We start from the raw sequence: 19513 nt of genomic DNA, 5'->3' as shown, positions 1-19513 counted from the left end.
TCTTTGGGTTGTTTGAATATGTGTTCATGATGACAATGTTTTTATTATTAATTATTCATTTGTTTTTTTTCCCCACTTTAGCCCACGTCGCAAAGTGCAAAGTGTGACCCAGTGCGGATTGTTACTGTTCATACTCATTACTTAATGTGCCTTGTAGCCAAAGTGAAGAATTTCGAAACAGGTATGTTTGTTTCGTATAACGATAATTATTTATTTCTTCCTGCTCTCATTTGGAATTGTATTTTCTGTTATTTCCTCTTCATCTTCAGTAAAGTAAAAACAATGACTTGGGATTTGCAAGTCGTTTATTAATAATTGAACCTGTTGAAAATGTGATACAGATTTAAAATGTATTTATTGTTTTGTTTTCCTTTTGCACAGCAGGCTGTGAATATGGTACGGTTTTATATTACATTAAAAAAAACATTTCTAAAATAATACCAACTGAATTTTCATAGTAAGAAATATCTTCTGTTGTCTTTTACAGCTGATGTTTGCTCATTAATTGAGGAAAGGTGTCAGGCAGGTAATTCGTTTTGTTTTGATATATTTGCACTCATTTTTATTGCACATAGCAGGGAAGTGCTGAAAACAAATAGCTCCACTTTAAAATTGAACCATTCTTGAATTTGATCGCAGCCCATCTGTCAATCATTTTATATCATTCATGGTGAGCTATGCAGAAGTATTATACGATTCAAACGAAATGAATTGTTTTCTTCTGTCACCAGTAACTGCACCGGCTACGTCAACAGTTGGGTCATGTTCGACTGCACAGCTGTCAAACTCATATGTGTCATCGCCAAAATGTATACCGGTGGCAGGAAATGGCCAGGATGCCCAAAATATATCCTGTCAAAGCAAAGGTAACTTTTATGACATACTGTGGAACACAACAATGAGATTGTATTATGGTTGAATTTGTTTATATGGAGAATATTTTTGCCATCAGAATTAACGCACACAAACTAATTCATTGCACAATTTCAATCATAAAAAAAAAAAATTAAGATACCGTCATTTTCGGACTATAAGTCGCACCGGAGTATGTCGCACCAGCCATAAAATGCCCAAAAAAGTGAAAAAAAACATATATATGTATATAAGTTGCTCCTGAGTATAAGTTGCCCCCCCACCCAAACTATGAAAAAAAACCGCGAGTTATAGTCTGAAAATTACGGTAATTATTTCTTTCTTTCACCAGAACTTTTTTACCTGAAGGCGCTATTTGGGATTTCTTCTACGCTTGCCATTGCTTTGCCATTTGCTGTTTACTTTTACATGCAACGCAAGTTACGAGCGAAGCAGCGGAAGGTGAGTCTATGATGCTGAAAAACCGAGGAAGCACATATGGGATCATTTGATTCATGTGGTAATAATAATGAAAAAATATATATTAAAAATCCCTCATTGAAGTTGGAGCCTATCCCAGCTGACTTTGGGCAGGATTATGGCATAGATGATAAGCTATCTCTTTTGCCCTAGTGCAATGATTTAACCGGTATTTCTTTTTTTTGGGGGTGGGGGGGTTTCCTCTAGTATGACAACCAATCTTCAAAGTCCGATTTGCTGGTAGGTGTTATTAAGAACCTTATTGATTGATCCCATATTGAATGCAAGTTGTTTTAATTCAAACGCTCGGCTTTATTGAACACAATCTGTGAATCTCACGCAATTGACTCGTTTGACATGACGTGCATTCGTCTTCATTTCAACATCACATTTTATTGAAGCGATAAAGCGCATGCCTCAACACGATTGCCCATTACTCATGGGTGTGTTATCGTAAGCTGATGTACTCGTTGGCCGTGCCCTATATATTCATCTAAAGTCAGCTTTTCGACCGTTTTTTGTAAATTGATGTCTCCTCACTTTTCTCTCCAGATGGAGAACGTCGGAGAGTCCGCATCATAAACTACGCATTGGAGCTTACGACACGACAAGTTCAAAACACTAGTAACAGTTCTCAAAGATTTACACGACTGACAATGGTTAACATGTGGTCAAATGATTATTACTCTGGCTGAATGAATGTATATTACTGTATCTTTGGACAAAGTGCGCCAGAGAGGTTCTAGGAGTGAGGCGTTGTGCCACTGCTCACAAAACAGCGGATTGCTTGACATCACCAAACCCTTTTGTGACATCAGGAAGACAACTACCTTGATACCAAGGCAGTCATTTGGACTGTTTTCAAATTTTGCAACATCATAACTTTGTGTTTCTATAAGAGTTATGTTGCGTCAATAGAATACATAAATAACATAGCGTATTTTCCGGACTATAAGGCGCACCGGACTATAAGGCGCACCTTCAATGAATGGCCCATTTTAAAACTTAATCCTTATATGAGGCGCACCGGACTATAAGGCGCACCATTAATGCATCATGTCAGATTTTTAATCCAAATCAAATCATTCTCCATTTTATCTTTTTTTATTTCAACTTCAGATGCAACAAATGACTTTATAATCACAAAATGATGATCCATAGTCTTTTTGATTCATGATTCATAGTCTTCAGCAGGCCACTTATGCTTGATTTCATGACACAATGCTTCGGGCCAGTTTGAATTTAGAAATTTGTTCCATATATAAGGCGCACTGTCGGCTTTTGAGAAGATTTTAGGTTTTTAGGTGCGCCTTATAGTCCGGAAAATACGGTAATCATAGTTTTCTTTTGGTGAACTGGTTGCGGTTTACCCATTCCATCATTTTATTCTTCGATTTTTGGATTATAACTAACTGTGACGGCACTCCTGAAGCTTTTCTAACGCAGCTCATATGCAAATTGGTGAATATTTATTTTCTCCATTTCTTTTCAATCTCATATCTTTGGGGTATATGCTTTATGTTATGGAGAGTGTTATGTTCAACCATGAACAGTGTTGAGTTATATTTGTTTTTTTGCCATGATTTCAGCAGCTGGATTTTCTGCAGTGTTTTGAGAGACTCGTTCAAATTCTCTTGTACAAGAAGCAACAAGTTCATTTGTGCTCATTGTTTTGCGATTGTTTTTGTAGATGTAATTTTCATGTTTTTATAGTTGTCATTTGCAAAGAGCAACATCACTGATGTACGGTTATCAGATGACCTGCTTCATCTGTCCGTTAAAAAAGAGAAATGTAGCACGAGTTGAGCATTTTACACACCTCGCTTTTATTCTGAAGGATCACACACGGAAGTGCATAATTTCCTTTTCCGTCCTCCAGTTTAACGTAACTAGTCAGCCTTAACCCGAAACCGAAACGAGGTAAGTAAATAATGTATTGTGCTGTGTTTGTATTTAAACGACCTATAAGAGCACTATAAGCACAAAAGTTCGCTGGCTCCAATGAACTGCTGGTGATGCTATGCTAGTCAACTAGCCGACGGTACAGTTTGTTTATATGCAAGTTTAGCCTCCTCATACTGTCGCTACACGTGTGTGCACAATTCAAAGTCAGGTCTAAATGGTTTTAATACTTCCTTCATGTAAACCCATTTGAACGGTTTGAATATTAAAAACAAGTGAACCAAGCTTTCTTCCAGAATGACTCCTTGCTCTGTACGTTCTTTCAATGACAATGGGAATTTGAAAAAGCTGCAAGTCTTGCACTATTTCAGGAAATATGTGACGACATATTATCCGTCTTTTTAAAAGAACAATTACCCTTTCCCCCCCATTTTATTTGTAATCTATACAACGTGCATGTTTGATTAAAATGGCTGTTTCATATCACAGGATTCTATTTTAGGATGTTTATCGAGCTATGATATTTGTTGAACCACAGGACTGTTTGGAGCCTGTTACCATGACAACTGACTCGACACTCCTCAACTCCGAGATGGAGATAGAGGAGCAAGGAGATCTGTATCAGCAGCTCTTAGCACAGGTCATTTTACCCTGGCTTTTTTTTTGTAATGTATCATACGTCCCGGTGGGTCTCCAAATTCGGATTCTTTTTCAATTCAGTCACTAGGAAATATGCAGACTGCAAATCCAGATTCCAAAGTGATTCGGCCGCAACCAGGTGTGTAGTTTTACAACACAAATGACACAAATACAACAAAGCAGGTTATGGCGTCCTTCCTCTCAGGAATTTGTGTGAAGACGACAGCAGAGGCCGGCAAGAAGAAGGTCTTCGTCAACATCTGCCAGTCCAACTTGGTTCCACCTCCACCAGAGATCTCGAAAGAGAAACTGCTAGATCTGCTCCAATTAGAAGATCCCAGTGGCTACAGAGTCCCCATGAGCCTCGGCGAGCCACACACTGAATTGGACAACAGTAAGTCATTTTTTTATTTATGAACATCCCAACAATGTGATGAACACAGGTTTTGAAATGATCTATGTAGGTCTCGCTTTAATGACTACAACTTGATATTGAACACAGTTGAGTAGGATTTTTCCATTATTCCATTTTTTTTTGTGATTGTCACTGTTTGTATAGTTTGATGAGTTCACTTACTCTCATTTTGCTTATGCCTAAATATAAAGTTTGTCTCCGTCAGACTCTCAGGGTTGCACTGCATATGATGTGGTCATCAATCAAGAGTTTTTCCAGAAGTGTCAGGTATGTCAGGCAGCTTTTATTCCAACTATAGTTACGGAGCCAAAGTATTTATAGTTAAGAGTTGGTGGATTGGACGTGATTCATAACATTTAAGACTCTTAAGTTGCTTAAGTGATAAGGAGATCAGCAATATTGCAGTGACTATTTCATTCTTTAATTGTTGCCATTAAAAGTAAAGTGTGTCTCTATTTAGTTCATGCATAATTGTAATTGCCTAATAAATGTTTCTGTAATAAACATGCTACTTTTTGTCTTTATGTGTCCTGCAGAAGGACTCCCTGTTCCAGCAGTTTGTCATCATGGTGTCTTTGGAAGGTTTAGAGAACAAGTACAACATCGAGCTTAGCCGAGGTGTTTACCAGTCAAATCTTCTCTTCATTTTGGTCTTCTATAAACTCCATTTTCTTTCACATCTTTGTCCAGAATGGAAAGTGCTGAAAAACAGGAAATTCTTGGGCTCTGTCAGCGAGCAGAACATTCGCACTAAAAGCAAGCCAGTCATTCAAGAGCTGCAACCTCAGTAAGTCTCCATGTTGGATTATTTGAAGAAGCCAAGCAAAACAGACACCTCCCAAATGACTTCCTTCCAAAAAAAAGCAATAAATATCATGAGGAATGCATTATTTATGAGCTCAGCCAGAGATTTTACACAAACTGATTTTGTGATTTGTCATTGTTTTTCATTTACAGGGAAAACTCTACTTCCGAGGCAAAAAGGTATTACCTGTTCACCTTTGTTGCTTCTAATGTTATGTATCTCTGACAGTTTACCGGTCTCCACCTTCATAATTTGGAGTCAACTGTCCTCTTTTTACCCCCCCCAGACCAGAATTCACCTTGTTTGTAGAGCCTCCTTCTGGTGTCCCTGAGTATCTCATTGCAGAAATCAACTTGCCTGGTGTGGTGAGAGACGCAGTTTTTCCAAATGTGAAACCATCCCAGAAAATACTGACACTATAAAACAATGTGAATCTCAAGAAAGATTCTTCATTTTACAGCTTTCATCCCGCGCGTTGGTCCTGGACATCGGCGAGGACCGCCTGGTCTTGACAGCACGGCCCTCGCTCTACTTTCTGGACATTTTCCATCCCTTCCTCGTCGATCAGGAGACGAGCGTAGCGCAATTCAACAGCAGCACTCAGGTAGAGCCAGCAGATTTCCGTCTGTGATCTGAAAGTGGAAAGCAACAAAGGCGGCGGTTCATAATTGTTGTGCCTTGTGTCTCTTAGATTCTTACAATCACCTTACCTGTGGTGTCATCTTGAAACACCAGACGTAACTTCCAATTATTCATTAAGATGCTTGGAAAATCATGACTCCCCTGCACATAGTGAGTGAAGTGAATCCCCTTTTCAAATTTTACTGCAATCATTGATTTTGTATCATTTTACGTAAAAAAAAAAGCGGACTGTATGATAAAAACCGGAATAAAAATGTAATCAAAACTATCCATTTTCATATTCGTGGTTTACTTTTGTATTGATGACAATGTTAATTGTTTCATAACTCTTAATAATATTTTAATTGATGTAACAGCAAGATGCAGTTTTGTTCCTGGACCTTCCTTGTTGTCTTCAAAACAGGATCCACTTCTTTTCTCGATCTTTGATTAATACACGAATGTCAATCTAATACAGCATATCATATTGAAATATTTTAATCCAACTGTGTTATTTATTACTGTATCGTGAAACATACCATCCAATATAAGTATTACTAATGATAGTTTCATATCGTAACCTCTTAATTGGATATAATTAGTGAACTTCAGCCCAATTTTGAGGAATAATATTCATTTGAGTATAGCCGAGTGACTTTTTGTTAGTGCTTTTTTGGAACCCCACCCCCATCTCAATGGAAAAAGTCAACGGGTCCCTATTTTTGGATTTGGCTCTTTATGACCCTCCTCCCCATTCTCTGTACTCTTGCAGAACATTCGTTCTCATGCTCTTGCACTGCTTTCAGAGACAACTAGAGTTTCAAACTAGGGTTAGGATTCCAAAGTAGGGTTTCAAACTAGGGTTAGGGTTTTAAAGTGGCCACAGTAGTTGTCATCATCCAAGAAGGTCAAACGCCTGTAAGAGTTTAGATCAAATTTAAGGATTAAATCAAAAAAATGAACTAACCCAAATCCACCACTCCACAATTATTTCAGCAGCTTCGTACGGAGCTGCATCTAAGTTCTAAATGTCCCGTCGCATCAATATAACTCGTCTAATGGAGCCTTTTGCTCAACACTAAATTATACGTATAAATAGCACTAATGCCTTCTCTGCCAGCTTTGTCTCTCTCCTGCCCCACCCTCTCTATCTCTCCTTTCATTGAGTCATTCCCGCTCCACCTGTCCTGGGCCACCAGCCTCCATTTGTCCGGTGAGGTCAGCCAGCTCGCCAGCCAGCCAGCCAGCCCACTGTTCGTTCCCCTTAATCCCACGGGGTGCTCATCTTGCGGCCGTCTAATCCGCCCGTGGCTGTCAACCCTGCACACCTGCAAGTTAGCACACGCGCTATTTTTGAAGCCTATATTCAAACACTCCATCATAGTCGTTGAATGCATGTGCAACTAGTCATCCATAGAGGCCACGCACTCATTGTTCCCCCCCCCTTGCTATAAATCTCCCCTTCTTTGCACAGTAGTCACAGTCCGGCTTGTGTGTGTCAACTGATCCCGCGTCTTCATACAGGTCTGTCATTTATTTGTTTTTTATTCTCAGATAAATGAATTAACACAGAGGAGATACAAGTAATTCGGTTTATTTATCAAGGTGTTTCTATTGTGAGTATATACAGTAGTTGTGTAGTGAAGCTATTCAATTTGCAAAGAAATATAAAAAGTGACGACATGTTCTCGTCTCGCAGCGATAAAACGCTACGAGACATCGTTTCGTACGGATTACATTGTGTATCTGTCATGTCATTCTTCGCTCTCATTTGCGCCTAAACACGTTCGTGTTAACTAGTTAGCACCTGGTTAGCTGTTACATGGCAGTTTGCAGGACACGCACACAGCCAATTACGGACAGAAAGATCAGAGCTGAGATTCGAACACCTGAACCTGCCAAGAGATTCTTGGTTCATGAATATTTTTGCCGGTATTCTACTTTTAGCAGAATCAGTCTGTTGATATAATTGCTCGTTCTTTTATGATATCATCGAAAGGTCTGCTCGTGTCATCTCACAATTTCTATTCAACCTCATATTTAAATGCACATATTAAACGCAATGCTGCACAATTGACTTGCTTACCTTTCATTAGCTGCAGATTTTTTTTTTTAAATGTATAAATCAATTAAAATTGTGAGGGACACACATACAACAAGAACAGTCCTTGACTAAAATGACCCTAACCCTAAGACCAGTGCATTTGCCTGGTTGATTTTGACGCTCCCTAAGCCCCCTCCCTAAATTTTTTCAGCCTACCTCTCTCTCTCTCTCTCTCTCCTTTTAGCTTCCAACATTGATGCTTAATGCTGACAGAAGTGCTCAAATAGCAAGAAGAAAATACACAATGTCAATAAATCAAATTAGCAGCTTTCATTTTTCAGAAAAGCTGTGACGGAAGAGATCTAGAGTGTGTTTAAGGACAACGTGCGAGCAATGCCGGAACAAAAGGGAGAGAAACTCAAGCTCTCTTTGTTTAACCTTTGTTACATTCTCACCTGTTGTTCTTGAATTGGTGCTCCAGCATCCTTTGCCAACATGGTGTCAACACACACCCTCTGTGTCTCTGCATTGTTTGATGTGGCAGCTCGAGGACACAATTTATAGCCAGAAGCATCTCAGTATGTATTATCTGGCTGTTTATTTAAAGTGATTTACAACCGGTAAAAAAAGGCCTCCTGTGAAGAGTCTAAAAATGTTCGAGGACAAAAAGAGCCGGCATTAAACCATGCACCAATGGAATTATATTTATTTATAATTTATTTGTTTGTTTGTTTATTTATTGATATATTTATTGATATATTTATTTATATATTTATTTATTTATATTTATATTATTTAGTTAGTTTTTGTTTTTATTGCTAATGTGGATCTCAAAAATACGATATTTAAAAAAAAAAAAAAAAGAGATGTGGGTCATGTCAGGGTGTACCTAAACTTTTGAAAGATGAAATCGCCTCCTGGTCAATTGTGGCTCTACTGAGGAGATTAGCGAATGAAAAGATGGCTATATCATTTTTCTTTTTTGTTTTAACATTCACAGACTTGTTTCTTGCAGCCATGTCCGACATAGAAGAGGAGTACGAGTGAGTATCCATTGAGTTGCTCTTTCTGCAATAAAAGCCACAATTGCATTTTATTCATTTTCTTTCTCTGTTCTTTGTCCAGGGATCAGGCAGAGGAGGGTAAGGTGCAGAGTAGTCAACTGTTTATCAAAAATATATGCGTGCAATCTGTGTCTTTCCATGCCAGAGGTGGAGGAGGAACTGCCACAGGAGGAAGAGCAGGAGGAAGAATATGAGCAGTACCATGAGCATGAAGAGGAGGAGGAGGAGGAGGAGGAGGAGCACGTGTATGAGGATGAAACAGGTAATGGAAGGACACCTCATACTGTATATCTGTACCATATATTTATTTCTCAATTATGTATTTATTGTCATTAATTTCTACAGCCTAGTATTTGTAAGCCGTTTATGTTCAGATTCACATTTTTTCTTAAGCCCCTTCCAGAGAAAATCAAATGATCATTATAATGTTTTTTTAACTACAGCGAGTTTTAGACTGGTGGCAATAAAATTGACAACAGTGCTTTAATGCATACTCTATTTCTGTGTTTTACTCACTGCTAATTGCATAATCCTCTCTCTTTTCAACAGAGAAAGAACGTCCCAAACCAAAGTAGGTCTGCTTTTTTTTATCTCTCGCTTTTAAATTTGCTGAGTGCAAAATGAGGAATGAGTGAATTGCCTCAGTCGTCGGTTGCTGAAAACTCCAAAAAGTAAAATTAATTATTTTTTTTACTGGCGTTAAAACATTTTTTTAGTGTTCTCCTGAAGAAATGCCAAGAATTGAACAGTCCCCTTTATTTGTACATGTTCGCATTTCTTATTGAATTTCTTACTCATTTATTTCCTCCTTTGTTCTCTCCATTTAGACCACCGGTAGCTCAAATTGCCCCTCCAAAGATTCCAGAAGGAGATAGAGTTGATTTTGATGTAAGTTGACTTTATATAACTTTTCATCCGGAGTCGAGTTTCTTTATTCGTCATTTTCGTTTGACCTACGACCCCAAATCTATTTTTGCCACCAGGACATCCACAGGAAGCGAATGGAAAAAGACATGTTGGAGCTGCACACGCTGATCGACGTCCACTTTGACCAAAGGAAGAAGGATGAGGAGGAGCTTATTGGGCTCAAGGAGAGAATTGTAAGCAATAAAACTGTCATTAGGTTTCATTCATTTCAAAATTCCAATTAAACTAACAACTAAACTAATTTCTCTGTCAGGAACGTCGTCGCTCAGAGCGTGCGGAAATCCAAAGAGTGCGAGCCGAGAAGGAGAAGGACAGACAGAATAGGATTGCGGTAAGCAAATATATTCGAAAAAAAATGATTCTCTCCTGTCTTGGCAGGTTGCAGGTAAAATCTTTTTAGATCAAAACAAATGCAAATTAGGTCAAAATGTCTTCAGAATGGTTTTCCAGCATGTTTTCATTATGACGTCCTTCTTTATCTGCCAGGAGGAGCGTCAGAGGAAAGAGGAGGAGGAAGCCAAGAAAAAAGCTGATGATGACGCCAAGAAGAAGAAAGTACTCTCTGGCATAGGGGGCAACTTTGGAGGCTTCCTCGCCAAGGTCTTGACTCTGACACTCATGGCAAAGAATAAAAATACTGAGGCTGTGCGTGTGAACATGTCAGCTTGTCCGTCCTAGGCTGAGTCGAGGAGGGGCAAGCGTATGACTGGCAGAGAGGTCAAGAAGAGGACCCTGGCCGACCGGCGTCAGCCCCTCGACATCGACAGCATGAGAGAGGACTCCCTCAGGTGATTGATTATTTTTTTCCTTATCATTCATCTATCACGGGAGATCCCCCCAGTTCTCCAAGCAACACATTGCTCCTCAGGCCTAAAAGACTTTTTTCTTTTCATGTTCCAAAAAGACAACGAGCCCAGGAGTTGTGGAACTGGATCTACCAGCTGGAGTCTGAGAAATTTGACTACATGGAGCATATAAAGCACCAGAAATATGAGGTGAGCGAGTCTTGGACCGGAATGTTATGATTGTGTTGTCATTTGTTCTGATTGGTTTGATTTGCTCTTTGCAGATTATTGTGCTGCTCAACAGAATCCAACATGCGCAGAAATTGTAAGTACTAAATCGATTTATCGCTTCGATTTGATTCCGGATGTCTTTTCTACTTCAAACTTTCTCTCGTGTGTGTGTTACAGTAAAAAGGTGCACGGCAAAGGGAAGGTGGGTGGCCGTTGGAAGTAAAAGGGTGAAAGGAAGAACTCTAAATCCAAACCGAGGTAATAATAAAAAGGCGAGAAGAAGTACAAGAGCGGGAATCTTAAATCTGTAGTCCCTACAAGTATACGGCTTCTCTGATTGTTTGTCGATAATGTATTTTAATAAAACAACATGCTCTCTGTCAGTTCGCATCTTTCTTTTTTTACCTTAACAAAGCCCTTTTTTTGCGATATAGAGAAAATAAGTCAGCTCCAGCATCAATAAATGTTTATTTACATTCGTAAAAAATATATCAACCATAATCTTTTCTGCATAAAGCATATCCGTTGTATTTAAAGTAGCTTGTCAGTATCCTCTCTGTCCATACTTTGCCACCATCCTGTTTAATTCCCACCTCACATGTTTGACTGACTGCGTGAGACAAGGACTAAAGAGGGCACTCTGCTAATCCACTCTTTCGTGACGCACACACACACACACACACACACACACACACTCCAATGGAACTGTTGGCAAATGTGTCATTCGTCCAAAATAAATGTGAGCAATATAATTGTGAGTGGATTCCATTATATATGAAAAATGAAGAAACACTAATGATTTTTCATTTAGAGGTATAATAGTGATTATTATTCAAGCAGATTTTCCAGAGGCGCGTGTATGTGAGCGAGAGACTAAATCCACACGACCATCTGTCACTGAATTTGTCTGAAATATTCCATTTAATCATGTTTTATTTACACGGATACCATCTTACACACATTTTCTTTTTCACATACAAAGAAACAGTTGGTCGGAATTCTAAATATTTAACCGGGTAAACATAAGCCAAGTCATCCATAATGCAATCTCAAAAAGTGAGAATATTATTGCCTCTTATAATAGACCCATGTAAACACATTTTACTTCCTTGAAACAAAAATCTAAAACTCATTTACAAAGACAAAATAATGATAGTAGAAAGATGTTATTGCAATTCAAAACATGATCTAATAAATACATTTCACGATCCTAAACTTCAATCCCGCCCTCCGATAATCAGGGCAGCGCTGTGAAATAACGACGATATTGATGAAAGTTGGCAAAGTGCTCACTAAAATATGACTTTGTAAGAAGAGTTGATGTTAAGGTTTTTAATATCCGTGCAAGCCATTGTAGATGCGCTGTCCACCAAAAATCGAGCCCTCACTGTCCATGTATTGTACCGTGTGATTTTATTTGAGTTATTTTAGCGGATGGGAGCCTTGAGGGCAGCATCGACCTCCTCCTCCGGCTGCAGGACGTGCCACTGAGCCACCGGACGGCGTGGATTGGCCAACATGTCGGACCAGTGACGCAGTCCGACGCCCGAAGCGCCGTAACCGATCCAGCACTTGCCGATGGGGTCGTTACTTCCCAATTTGTCATAATCGTACACCGTGATGATCACCTGGACTTTCTGTGGGGATGAAGACAATGTTTTTTAATGCTATATAAATGTTGGACTAAACAATTGTTTACCCACCTGGATCTGGGAGAAGGGGATCTCAAAGCTAAAGCTCTCGTTGAAGTATGGATTCAGAGTGTTTTGTTTCACTGATGTCTTCTTCTTCTTCAGGCGCTTTCCGTTGTGCTGAAGAACCACTTTGACAAACGGATCTGTGGAAGAAGCAAAACGTGGTTCATTTTCACCAAGACTACAAGTTTGTCTCTATTTTTTTCTTCCAAATGACTACGGTGTTATTTTGATGTGTGCCCACCAGATAGTCCTCCAACATCCATCTTCTTCAAGTTCTTGGCTTCCATGATGTTAACGGTTAGCTTGCCAGCCGTGGGAACGTAGCGAAGAGAAATGCAGATGTCTCCGAGCTTCTCTTGCTGTATCGAAAGAGATACAAATAATCAGGTTCGTTGTATCGTTTCTAAACCACTCAAAATTTGGGTGAAAATAAAAATAGAAACAAACCTCTTCTTTTTCTCCTCCAATCAAATCCTTCCATTCGTGGATTGGCTGCGCCAGGTCTATGGTGTTCATGGGAATCTTGATCTCACCGATGACGTCGTGTTTGCCGAATCGGTCAAAGTCGAAAACCTGGAGCACCAACGTCTGACCACCCAACTCTGTGTAGGGTATCTTGGAAGGACGAGAAGGTCCAATTTTAAAAGGTAAAAAGGCTTGGTTGTTATTTGGACAGTATGACACACCTTGAAAATAAAGGTCTCATTGAAAACCGGACAGAGGTTCTTGCGCTGGACTTTGGTTTCAAACTTTTTCTTCTTGTCCGGCAGCATGTAGACTTTAACGTAGGGGTCCGAAGTCCCTCCCATGTCCATGGCTGCCAGGTCCTGAGCTTGCAGGATGCCCACTATCAGCTAGGAGGAACAATGAGAGAAGCAACAACATGAGTGGAGGTATGTCCAGGTTTGATAGACAATCTGTGTACCTGGTTATCTGTGAAGTTATAATCCAACGTGTACTCCAGTTTGCCAAAGTTCTCTTTCTCCTCCTCTTCCTTGCCGTCCTCACCTTCCTAAAAGAACCACAAGCTGTAATTATGAAAGACTGACTGTTTCATCAACATCTCGTGTTGATGTTTAGATCACAACAACAATCTGTTGGCCATCGAACATACAAGGTGGAAGTCATACTTTTAGGGGCGTGGCCTAATGACGTCATTAGTCATACGTGAGAATCAACAAGGGAGCGCTGGATACTGAAATGCTCATTTTCAGCCTCACTTGCACAATAAATGAATAATAAAAAGAAATACATTTAAGAAAATACATAAATAAATGATAAAAATAGATCAATTTAAGAAAATAAACAAACAAACTGCTTACCTTCTTGTCTTCTCCGTCCTCCCCTTCTTTGTCCTTCTTCTTGCGTCCTCGCCCGGCCTTTCTTTCTCTGACCTTCTTGGGCTTTTTGCCCTTGTTGAAGCATTTCTTGTAAATGCAGAATCCCATACAGGCAATTAGGGTGAGGACCACCACCACAATGGCACCTACTGCCCACATGGGCACTGAAAAAAGAAGGGAGGAAAGTTTTATGCTGGATAGTCCCAACCTAAAGATCATTGCCCAAATGAGTGTTTTAGTATCTTAGAAGAAAGTTTCGTGGAATGACACTTACAATTGAGTGTATGGTCTGGAGCAGAGCACAATGGTCACATGACAATGAGAAATGCAAAGTGAGATGACACAAGATGGTATTTGATATTTAAAGATAAAGCAATCCTCAGATTGAATTGAATATATTTTTTCACTTACTGGGTAAGTGTGTGAGCTCGTTGAAGAACTTGTTCTTCATGCTCGCAAACTGGTGGTTGGAGTGATGTGAGGGGGGCGGAGGTGGCGGGGGCTCCTTGCTTTCCTCCTCCGCTGCCCTGCGGTGTCGCGCCCCCTCCATGCTGAGCATCCGCATCATTGCTCTGTGAGAAATATCGTGTCCCAAAATGTATTTTGTAAATTGAATGTACTTTCCAATACCATTCAAAGTATTTTCATCAACAACTGCATTGTATTTACATCCCAGGGTGAAATTTGATTAATTCTGTTTCAAATAGTATGTGTGAATTTCAAGCTGTGAGTTGAGCCCCTCGCCTCAATAACGAGTCAGAGTAGATGTCCCTGTGTCACCGTGAAAGCATTAGAACAAGATTAAGTAGCCAAGGTAATCCAAAAATCCCAGGGTTTAAACAAATTAAGCAGGTTTTTTTTCCCTCTTGGAGCCTCCTGCCCATTTTCCCCTCACTATGCGCCATTAATTAATTTATTGTCAAATTTAAATATCTCATAGCTGGGTTTTTTTCTTCATGTGAAGGATGTTTTCTTATGGGGGTCTTAAAAGGCATTTTGCTTTTTTTTTTTTTTTTTTAACTATCAACATTATGTCAAGTTAACATGGCCTCTGTAAAATAATATAAATAGGTCATATATAAAATATAAATATGACTCACCTATCTTTGTCTCAGTCAATATTAGGCATCTAAAGGTATTGAGCTCCAATCCAACAGTGTTGATTCAAGGGAAGTGGTTGTCCACAACTCTTTCTCTCTCTCTCTCTCTCTCTGCCCTCCTCCATCCTTTTTTTTTTAATCTCCTCATTATCCCTCAATGCCAACTACTTACTGGCCATTCTGCACAACATATTTAGTCTTGAGGCTGTAATTCGATATTACAAATCACCTTAATAAAATATTTCTACAAGAATTAACAATCTAAAGTTTTAATCCCTAAGGCAATTGTAGATGTAGCTAAAGCCAAAGCGTTGTAGTTCGTATCTTTTATCACTAGAGGGCAGACTGTGACTAAGTACTGGCTGAGTACTACAGAGGAATGTCAGATTTCCAAAATCAGAATCACGTTGCAGGCCACTTAAGAGGCACCGTGTGAATTCAAAGCAGCTGCCTCTGTAAAATAACCCAACAAAGCAATCTAAATCAGAGAAATACTTCAACAGTCTGACAACCAGGAGCAATGGAAGTCAGGCTAAACTATATGAATTGAAGGAAATTTTATTGCAAAAAAAACAAAATAGGACCAGGTTGCTAAATAAGAGCATTTAACAATACTTATGTCTATGAAAAAAGAAAAGGTCAATTCCAGCTTAAATTTTTTTTTTTATTCAGTGTCGAGCATCTCTTTACAGCCACTTGAGCATTTGACAAACAATTTTTATCATCCCATGATACCACCTAAACACACGGCCCTTTGTTAACCAGATTAAACAGTTGGCTAGGTAGAGAATGCTAATGAAGACCCATTTTGATGAACATTACAGGCCTTCACAAAAAAAGGCCATGCATTTAGCTCTTGCTGCCCAGAGTGTGCTTGTCAAACAGGTACTCTGCCATCTTGTCGTTTCCAGCATCCATTCGGCTCAGGTTGGTGATGTAGTCACCCAACTTCTTTATGGCCTCCACTTGCTCATTCAAGTAGTGGCTTTCCAAGAAGTAGCACAGCTGTGGATGCCAAAAAAACAGGAAAAGATTAGGAAAAGTCAAATTATGACCAATGAGTAAATGTTAATTTGCAGACTTACATGTGGGTCCACATGATCAGAGGCAAGTTTGTGCAGTTCCAGCAGAGCCTGGTTGACGTTTTTCTCCAACTTCAGGGCACACTGCATGGCCTCAAGTCCACTCCCCCACTCATCACGCGCTGGTTTCTGGAGAAAAGCACAAATGGAAGTTATAACAAAATTTTAAACAGCAACATCTTTTATTTGGCTTGTAGTGCGCACCTTGATATCCTGGAGGAAGATACGTCCACCTCTTTTGTTTTGGAAGGACAACAGCTTCTCGGCATGCTCCCTCTCTTCGTCACTGTTCTCCTTGAAGAAATGAGCAAAACCTGGAAGGGCCACGTCATCTCGGGAGAAGTAAAAGGCCTAGCATTTGAAAATAAAATCAATTAGATGGGCTTCCGTAGAGCAATAAATTAAATTATACCAATTGTCGCAAATTCACTAAAAACAGTAGTCTACGATGTGGGAATCTGTTTGGGCATATTTAACATTTATTTTTAATAGAACAAGTAACGCACATTGGTTGGCCTTTTCCACCAGCTAGCCAACAGGAGCCGGAAATGCCTTCTTGGGTCAGTTAACAAAAGAGCACGTTTGTCTATTTGCGCTGCAGGTAAATGCATTCTAACCTCGTAACGTGACATTGGTCTTTTTTTTTTCTTTCCTCGACAGACTTACTTACCATTGAGGTGTAGGTGTAGGAAGCGAACAGCTCCATATTAACCATTCGGTTAATGGCGGCCTCACAATCCTGGTGGTAGTTCTGACGCACCTGAGACTCCATCTTTGCTGGTAGGTTTTGTCTTTTTCTTGCAAAAAAAACTAAAGTAAGAAAATAGAATTTTTTGTCCAGTTATCTAAATAACACAGAAAACTGCTATGAAGTAGTAGGGTGATGGGGATAAAAGGCCGAAAGAAGTTCCGTTCAATCACTGTTGAAGCAAGAACTCTCAAACAACTCTCCGTGTGGGATGAACTGGAAGGACCTCAATTTATATTCCTCGATCTAATGACCGCTGTGACGTCATGTATCACATCCGCCAATGGCAGCAGGCTTTGGGAGCACGTGACAATATTGCCTTTCCAGTCACTATTGCGTCACTACCTGATTGTTTACCATATCAGTTGTTGGCTCGACTTATTGCATGTATGAAAATGAGACTTTAAATCAAAAGCAGATGTACCTCGTAACGCAAGGAAAAAGAATTTTCAAGACCTCACAATTGCTGAGTCATGATTAAGCAGCAATAGCCCCCACCCCCCCACCCCCCCACCCCTGCATGCTCAGTTTGTTTTGATTTGTGCTGACTAATTCCTGGACATTCTTGGTTGTCTGCAACTGTTTCTCTCTCTCTCTCTCCCCTCCATCTTTTTTTGCTTTAAATTATCCCTCGATGCCAACTACTTACTGGCAATCCGGCACAACATATTTGGTCTTGAGGCTGTAATTTAATGTTACAAATCTTAAATATTTTTACAAGGATTAACACCAACAATTTAAAGTTTAAATCTAAAAGGCAATTGTATATGTAGTGAAATCCAAAGCATTGTAGTTCGTATCATTAACCACTAGAGGGCAGACTATGACTAAGTATTGCAGAGGAATGTCAGTTTTCCAAAATCAGACCTACGTTAGAGGCCACTTAAGAGGCTCCGTGAGAATTCAAAGCAGCTGCCTCTGTAAGGTAACTTAACTAAGCAATCTAAATCATTTTCAAATTCTTCAACCAGGAGCAATGGAAGTCAGGCTAAACTATTTGAATTGAAGAAAATAGACACAATAAATTAATAGGACCAGGTTACTAAATCAGAGCATTTTGAACAATGATTATGTCAACAAAGAAAAGGTTAATGCCATCTTAATTGTTTTTATTCAGTGTAGAGCATCTTTACAGCCACTTGAGCATTTGACAAACAAGTTTTATTATCCCATGAAACCACCTAGACACATGGCCCTTTGTTAACCAGATTAAACAGTTGGCTAGGTAGAGAATGCTAATGAAGACCCATTTTGATAAACATGACGGGCCTTCACAAAAAAAAGGACATGCATTTAGCTCTTGCTCCCCAGAGTGTGCTTGTCAAACAGGTACTCTGCCATCTTGTTGTTTCCAGCATCCATTCGGCTCAGGTTGGTGATGTAGTCACCCAACTTCTTTATGGCCTCCACTTGCTCATTCAAGTAGTGGCTTTCCAAGAAGTTGCACAGCTGTGGACGCCAAAAAAACAGGAAAAGATTAGGAAAGGTCATTATGGCCAATGAGTAAATGTTAATTTGCAGACTTACATGTGGGTCCACATGATCAGAGGCAAGTTTGTGCAGTTCCAGCAGAGCCTGGTTGACATTTTTCTCCAACTGCAGGGCGCACTGCATGGCCTCAAGTCCACTCTCCCACTCATCACGCGCTGGTTTCTAGAGAAAAGCACAAATGGAAATTATAACAAAATTTGAAACAGCAACATCTTTTGTTTGGCTTGCAGTGCACACCTTGATATCCTGGAGGAAGATACGTCCACCTCTTTTGTTTTGGAAGGACAACAGCTTCTCAGCATGCTCCCTCTCTTCGTCACTGTTCTCCTTGAAGAAATGGGCAAAACCTGGAAGGGCCACGTCATCTCGGGAAAAGTAAGAGGCCTAGCATTTGGAAATAAACTCAATTAGATCGGCTTCCGTAGAGCAATAAATTGTAACAAATTCACTAAAAACAGTAGTCTACAATGTGGGAATCTGTTTGGGCATATTTGACATTTGTTTTTAATAGAAAAAGTAACGCACATTGGTTGGCCTTTTCCACCAGGAGCCGGAAATGCCTTCTTGGGTCAGTTAACAAAAGAGCACGTTTGTCTATCTGATCTGCATACAAATTGCACTCTAACCTCGTAACGTGACATTGGTCTTTTTTTTTTTCCTCGACAGACTTACCATTGAGGTGTAGGTGTAGGAAGCGAACAGCTCCATATTAACCATTCGGTTAATGGCGGCCTCACAATCCTGGTGGTAGTTCTGACGCACCTGAGACTCCATCTTTGCTGGTAGGTTTTGTCTTTTTCTTGCAAAAAAACAAAAGTAAGAAAATAGAACTTTTGGTCGAGTTATCTAAATAAGACAGAAAACTGCTATGAAGTAGTAGGGTGGGGGGGATAAAGGGACGAAAGAAGTTCCGTTCAATCACTGTTGAAGCAAGAACTCTCAAACAACTCTCCGTGTGGGATGAACTGGAAGGACCTCAATTTATAGTCCTCGATCTAATGACTGCTGTGACGTCAGCTATCACATCCGCCAATGGCAGCAGGCTTTGGGAGCACGTGACAATATTGCCTTTCCAGTCACTATTGCGTCACTACCTGATTGTTTACCATATCAGTTGTTGGCTCGACTTATTGCATGTATGAAAATGAGACTTTAAATCAAAAGCAGATGTACCTCGTAACGCAAGGAAAAAGAATATTCAAGACCTCACAATTGCTGAGTCATGATTAAGCAGCAATAGCCCCCCACCCCCACATGCTCAGTTAGTATAATTTGTGCTGACTCTTTCCT

At 39.8% G+C, this 19513-nt stretch overlaps 5 protein-coding genes and 1 long non-coding RNA gene across 8 annotated transcripts; 3 read left to right on the top strand and 3 right to left on the bottom strand.

Moving 5' to 3' along the window:
• The first annotated feature begins 1923 nt into the window (after positions 1-1923).
• Positions 1924-6003, top strand: pih1d1 (PIH1 domain containing 1). Its single transcript, XM_061304235.1, has 11 exons — positions 1924-3252; positions 3773-3874; positions 3955-4012; positions 4079-4267; positions 4494-4555; positions 4825-4906; positions 4979-5075; positions 5246-5272; positions 5380-5458; positions 5554-5697; positions 5785-6003. Exons 2-11 carry the CDS (start codon positions 3794-3796, stop codon positions 5818-5820), a joined length of 855 nt encoding a protein of 284 aa, XP_061160219.1. The 5' UTR covers positions 1924-3252; positions 3773-3793; the 3' UTR covers positions 5821-6003.
• tnnt1 (troponin T type 1 (skeletal, slow)) lies at positions 5810-11148 on the top strand. 3 transcript variants are annotated; one of them, XM_061304232.1, is made up of 14 exons: positions 6160-7048; positions 7189-7238; positions 8774-8801; positions 8884-8900; positions 8968-9084; positions 9372-9393; positions 9650-9710; positions 9806-9922; positions 10003-10080; positions 10236-10349; positions 10428-10537; positions 10654-10744; positions 10819-10859; positions 10943-11148. In XM_061304232.1, exons 1-14 carry the CDS (start codon positions 6819-6821, stop codon positions 10986-10988), a joined length of 1122 nt encoding a protein of 373 aa, XP_061160216.1. In that variant the 5' UTR covers positions 6160-6818; the 3' UTR covers positions 10989-11148. The 3 variants fall into 3 exon arrangements, with proteins under 3 accessions (XP_061160218.1, XP_061160216.1, XP_061160215.1); XM_061304231.1 differs by having other exon boundaries at positions 6673-7048; positions 8759-8801; XM_061304234.1 differs by lacking the exons at positions 6160-7048; positions 7189-7238 and adding an exon at positions 5810-5885 and having other exon boundaries at positions 8759-8801.
• A 1044-nt stretch (positions 11149-12192) lies between these two features.
• On the bottom strand, positions 12193-14978 carry syt5a (synaptotagmin Va). Its single transcript, XM_061304230.1, has 10 exons — positions 14903-14978; positions 14214-14374; positions 14077-14091; positions 13785-13966; positions 13388-13474; positions 13149-13316; positions 12910-13077; positions 12704-12821; positions 12469-12602; positions 12193-12402 (listed from the first exon to the last, which is right to left on the bottom strand). The coding sequence occupies exons 2-10, from the start codon at positions 14368-14370 to the stop codon at positions 12193-12195; spliced, it is 1239 nt and encodes a 412-aa protein (XP_061160214.1). The 5' UTR covers positions 14371-14374; positions 14903-14978.
• On the top strand, positions 12597-13358 carry LOC133170989 (uncharacterized). The gene is made up of 3 exons (XR_009718647.1): positions 12597-12849; positions 12964-13109; positions 13233-13358. It is a non-coding gene; the product is annotated as an uncharacterized LOC133170989 (long non-coding RNA).
• Positions 14979-15552: 574 nt separating the features above from the next.
• LOC133170988 (ferritin, middle subunit-like) lies at positions 15553-16936 on the bottom strand. Its single transcript, XM_061304236.1, has 4 exons — positions 16655-16936; positions 16189-16335; positions 15988-16113; positions 15553-15907 (listed from the first exon to the last, which is right to left on the bottom strand). The coding sequence occupies exons 1-4, from the start codon at positions 16754-16756 to the stop codon at positions 15752-15754; spliced, it is 531 nt and encodes a 176-aa protein (XP_061160220.1). The 5' UTR covers positions 16757-16936; the 3' UTR covers positions 15553-15751.
• An 884-nt stretch (positions 16937-17820) lies between these two features.
• On the bottom strand, positions 17821-19191 carry LOC133170814 (ferritin, middle subunit-like). The gene is made up of 4 exons (XM_061303967.1): positions 18896-19191; positions 18461-18607; positions 18260-18385; positions 17821-18181 (listed from the first exon to the last, which is right to left on the bottom strand). Exons 1-4 carry the CDS (start codon positions 18995-18997, stop codon positions 18026-18028), a joined length of 531 nt encoding a protein of 176 aa, XP_061159951.1. The 5' UTR covers positions 18998-19191; the 3' UTR covers positions 17821-18025.
• Positions 19192-19513: the final 322 nt, after the last annotated feature.

The sequence above is a fragment of the Syngnathus typhle genome, linkage group LG17, assembly GCF_033458585.1.
Source record: "Syngnathus typhle isolate RoL2023-S1 ecotype Sweden linkage group LG17, RoL_Styp_1.0, whole genome shotgun sequence".
NCBI lineage: Eukaryota > Metazoa > Chordata > Actinopteri > Syngnathiformes > Syngnathidae > Syngnathus > Syngnathus typhle.
Note: the sequence above shows the minus strand (reverse complement) of the source record. Positions and strands in the feature narration are given on the sequence as shown.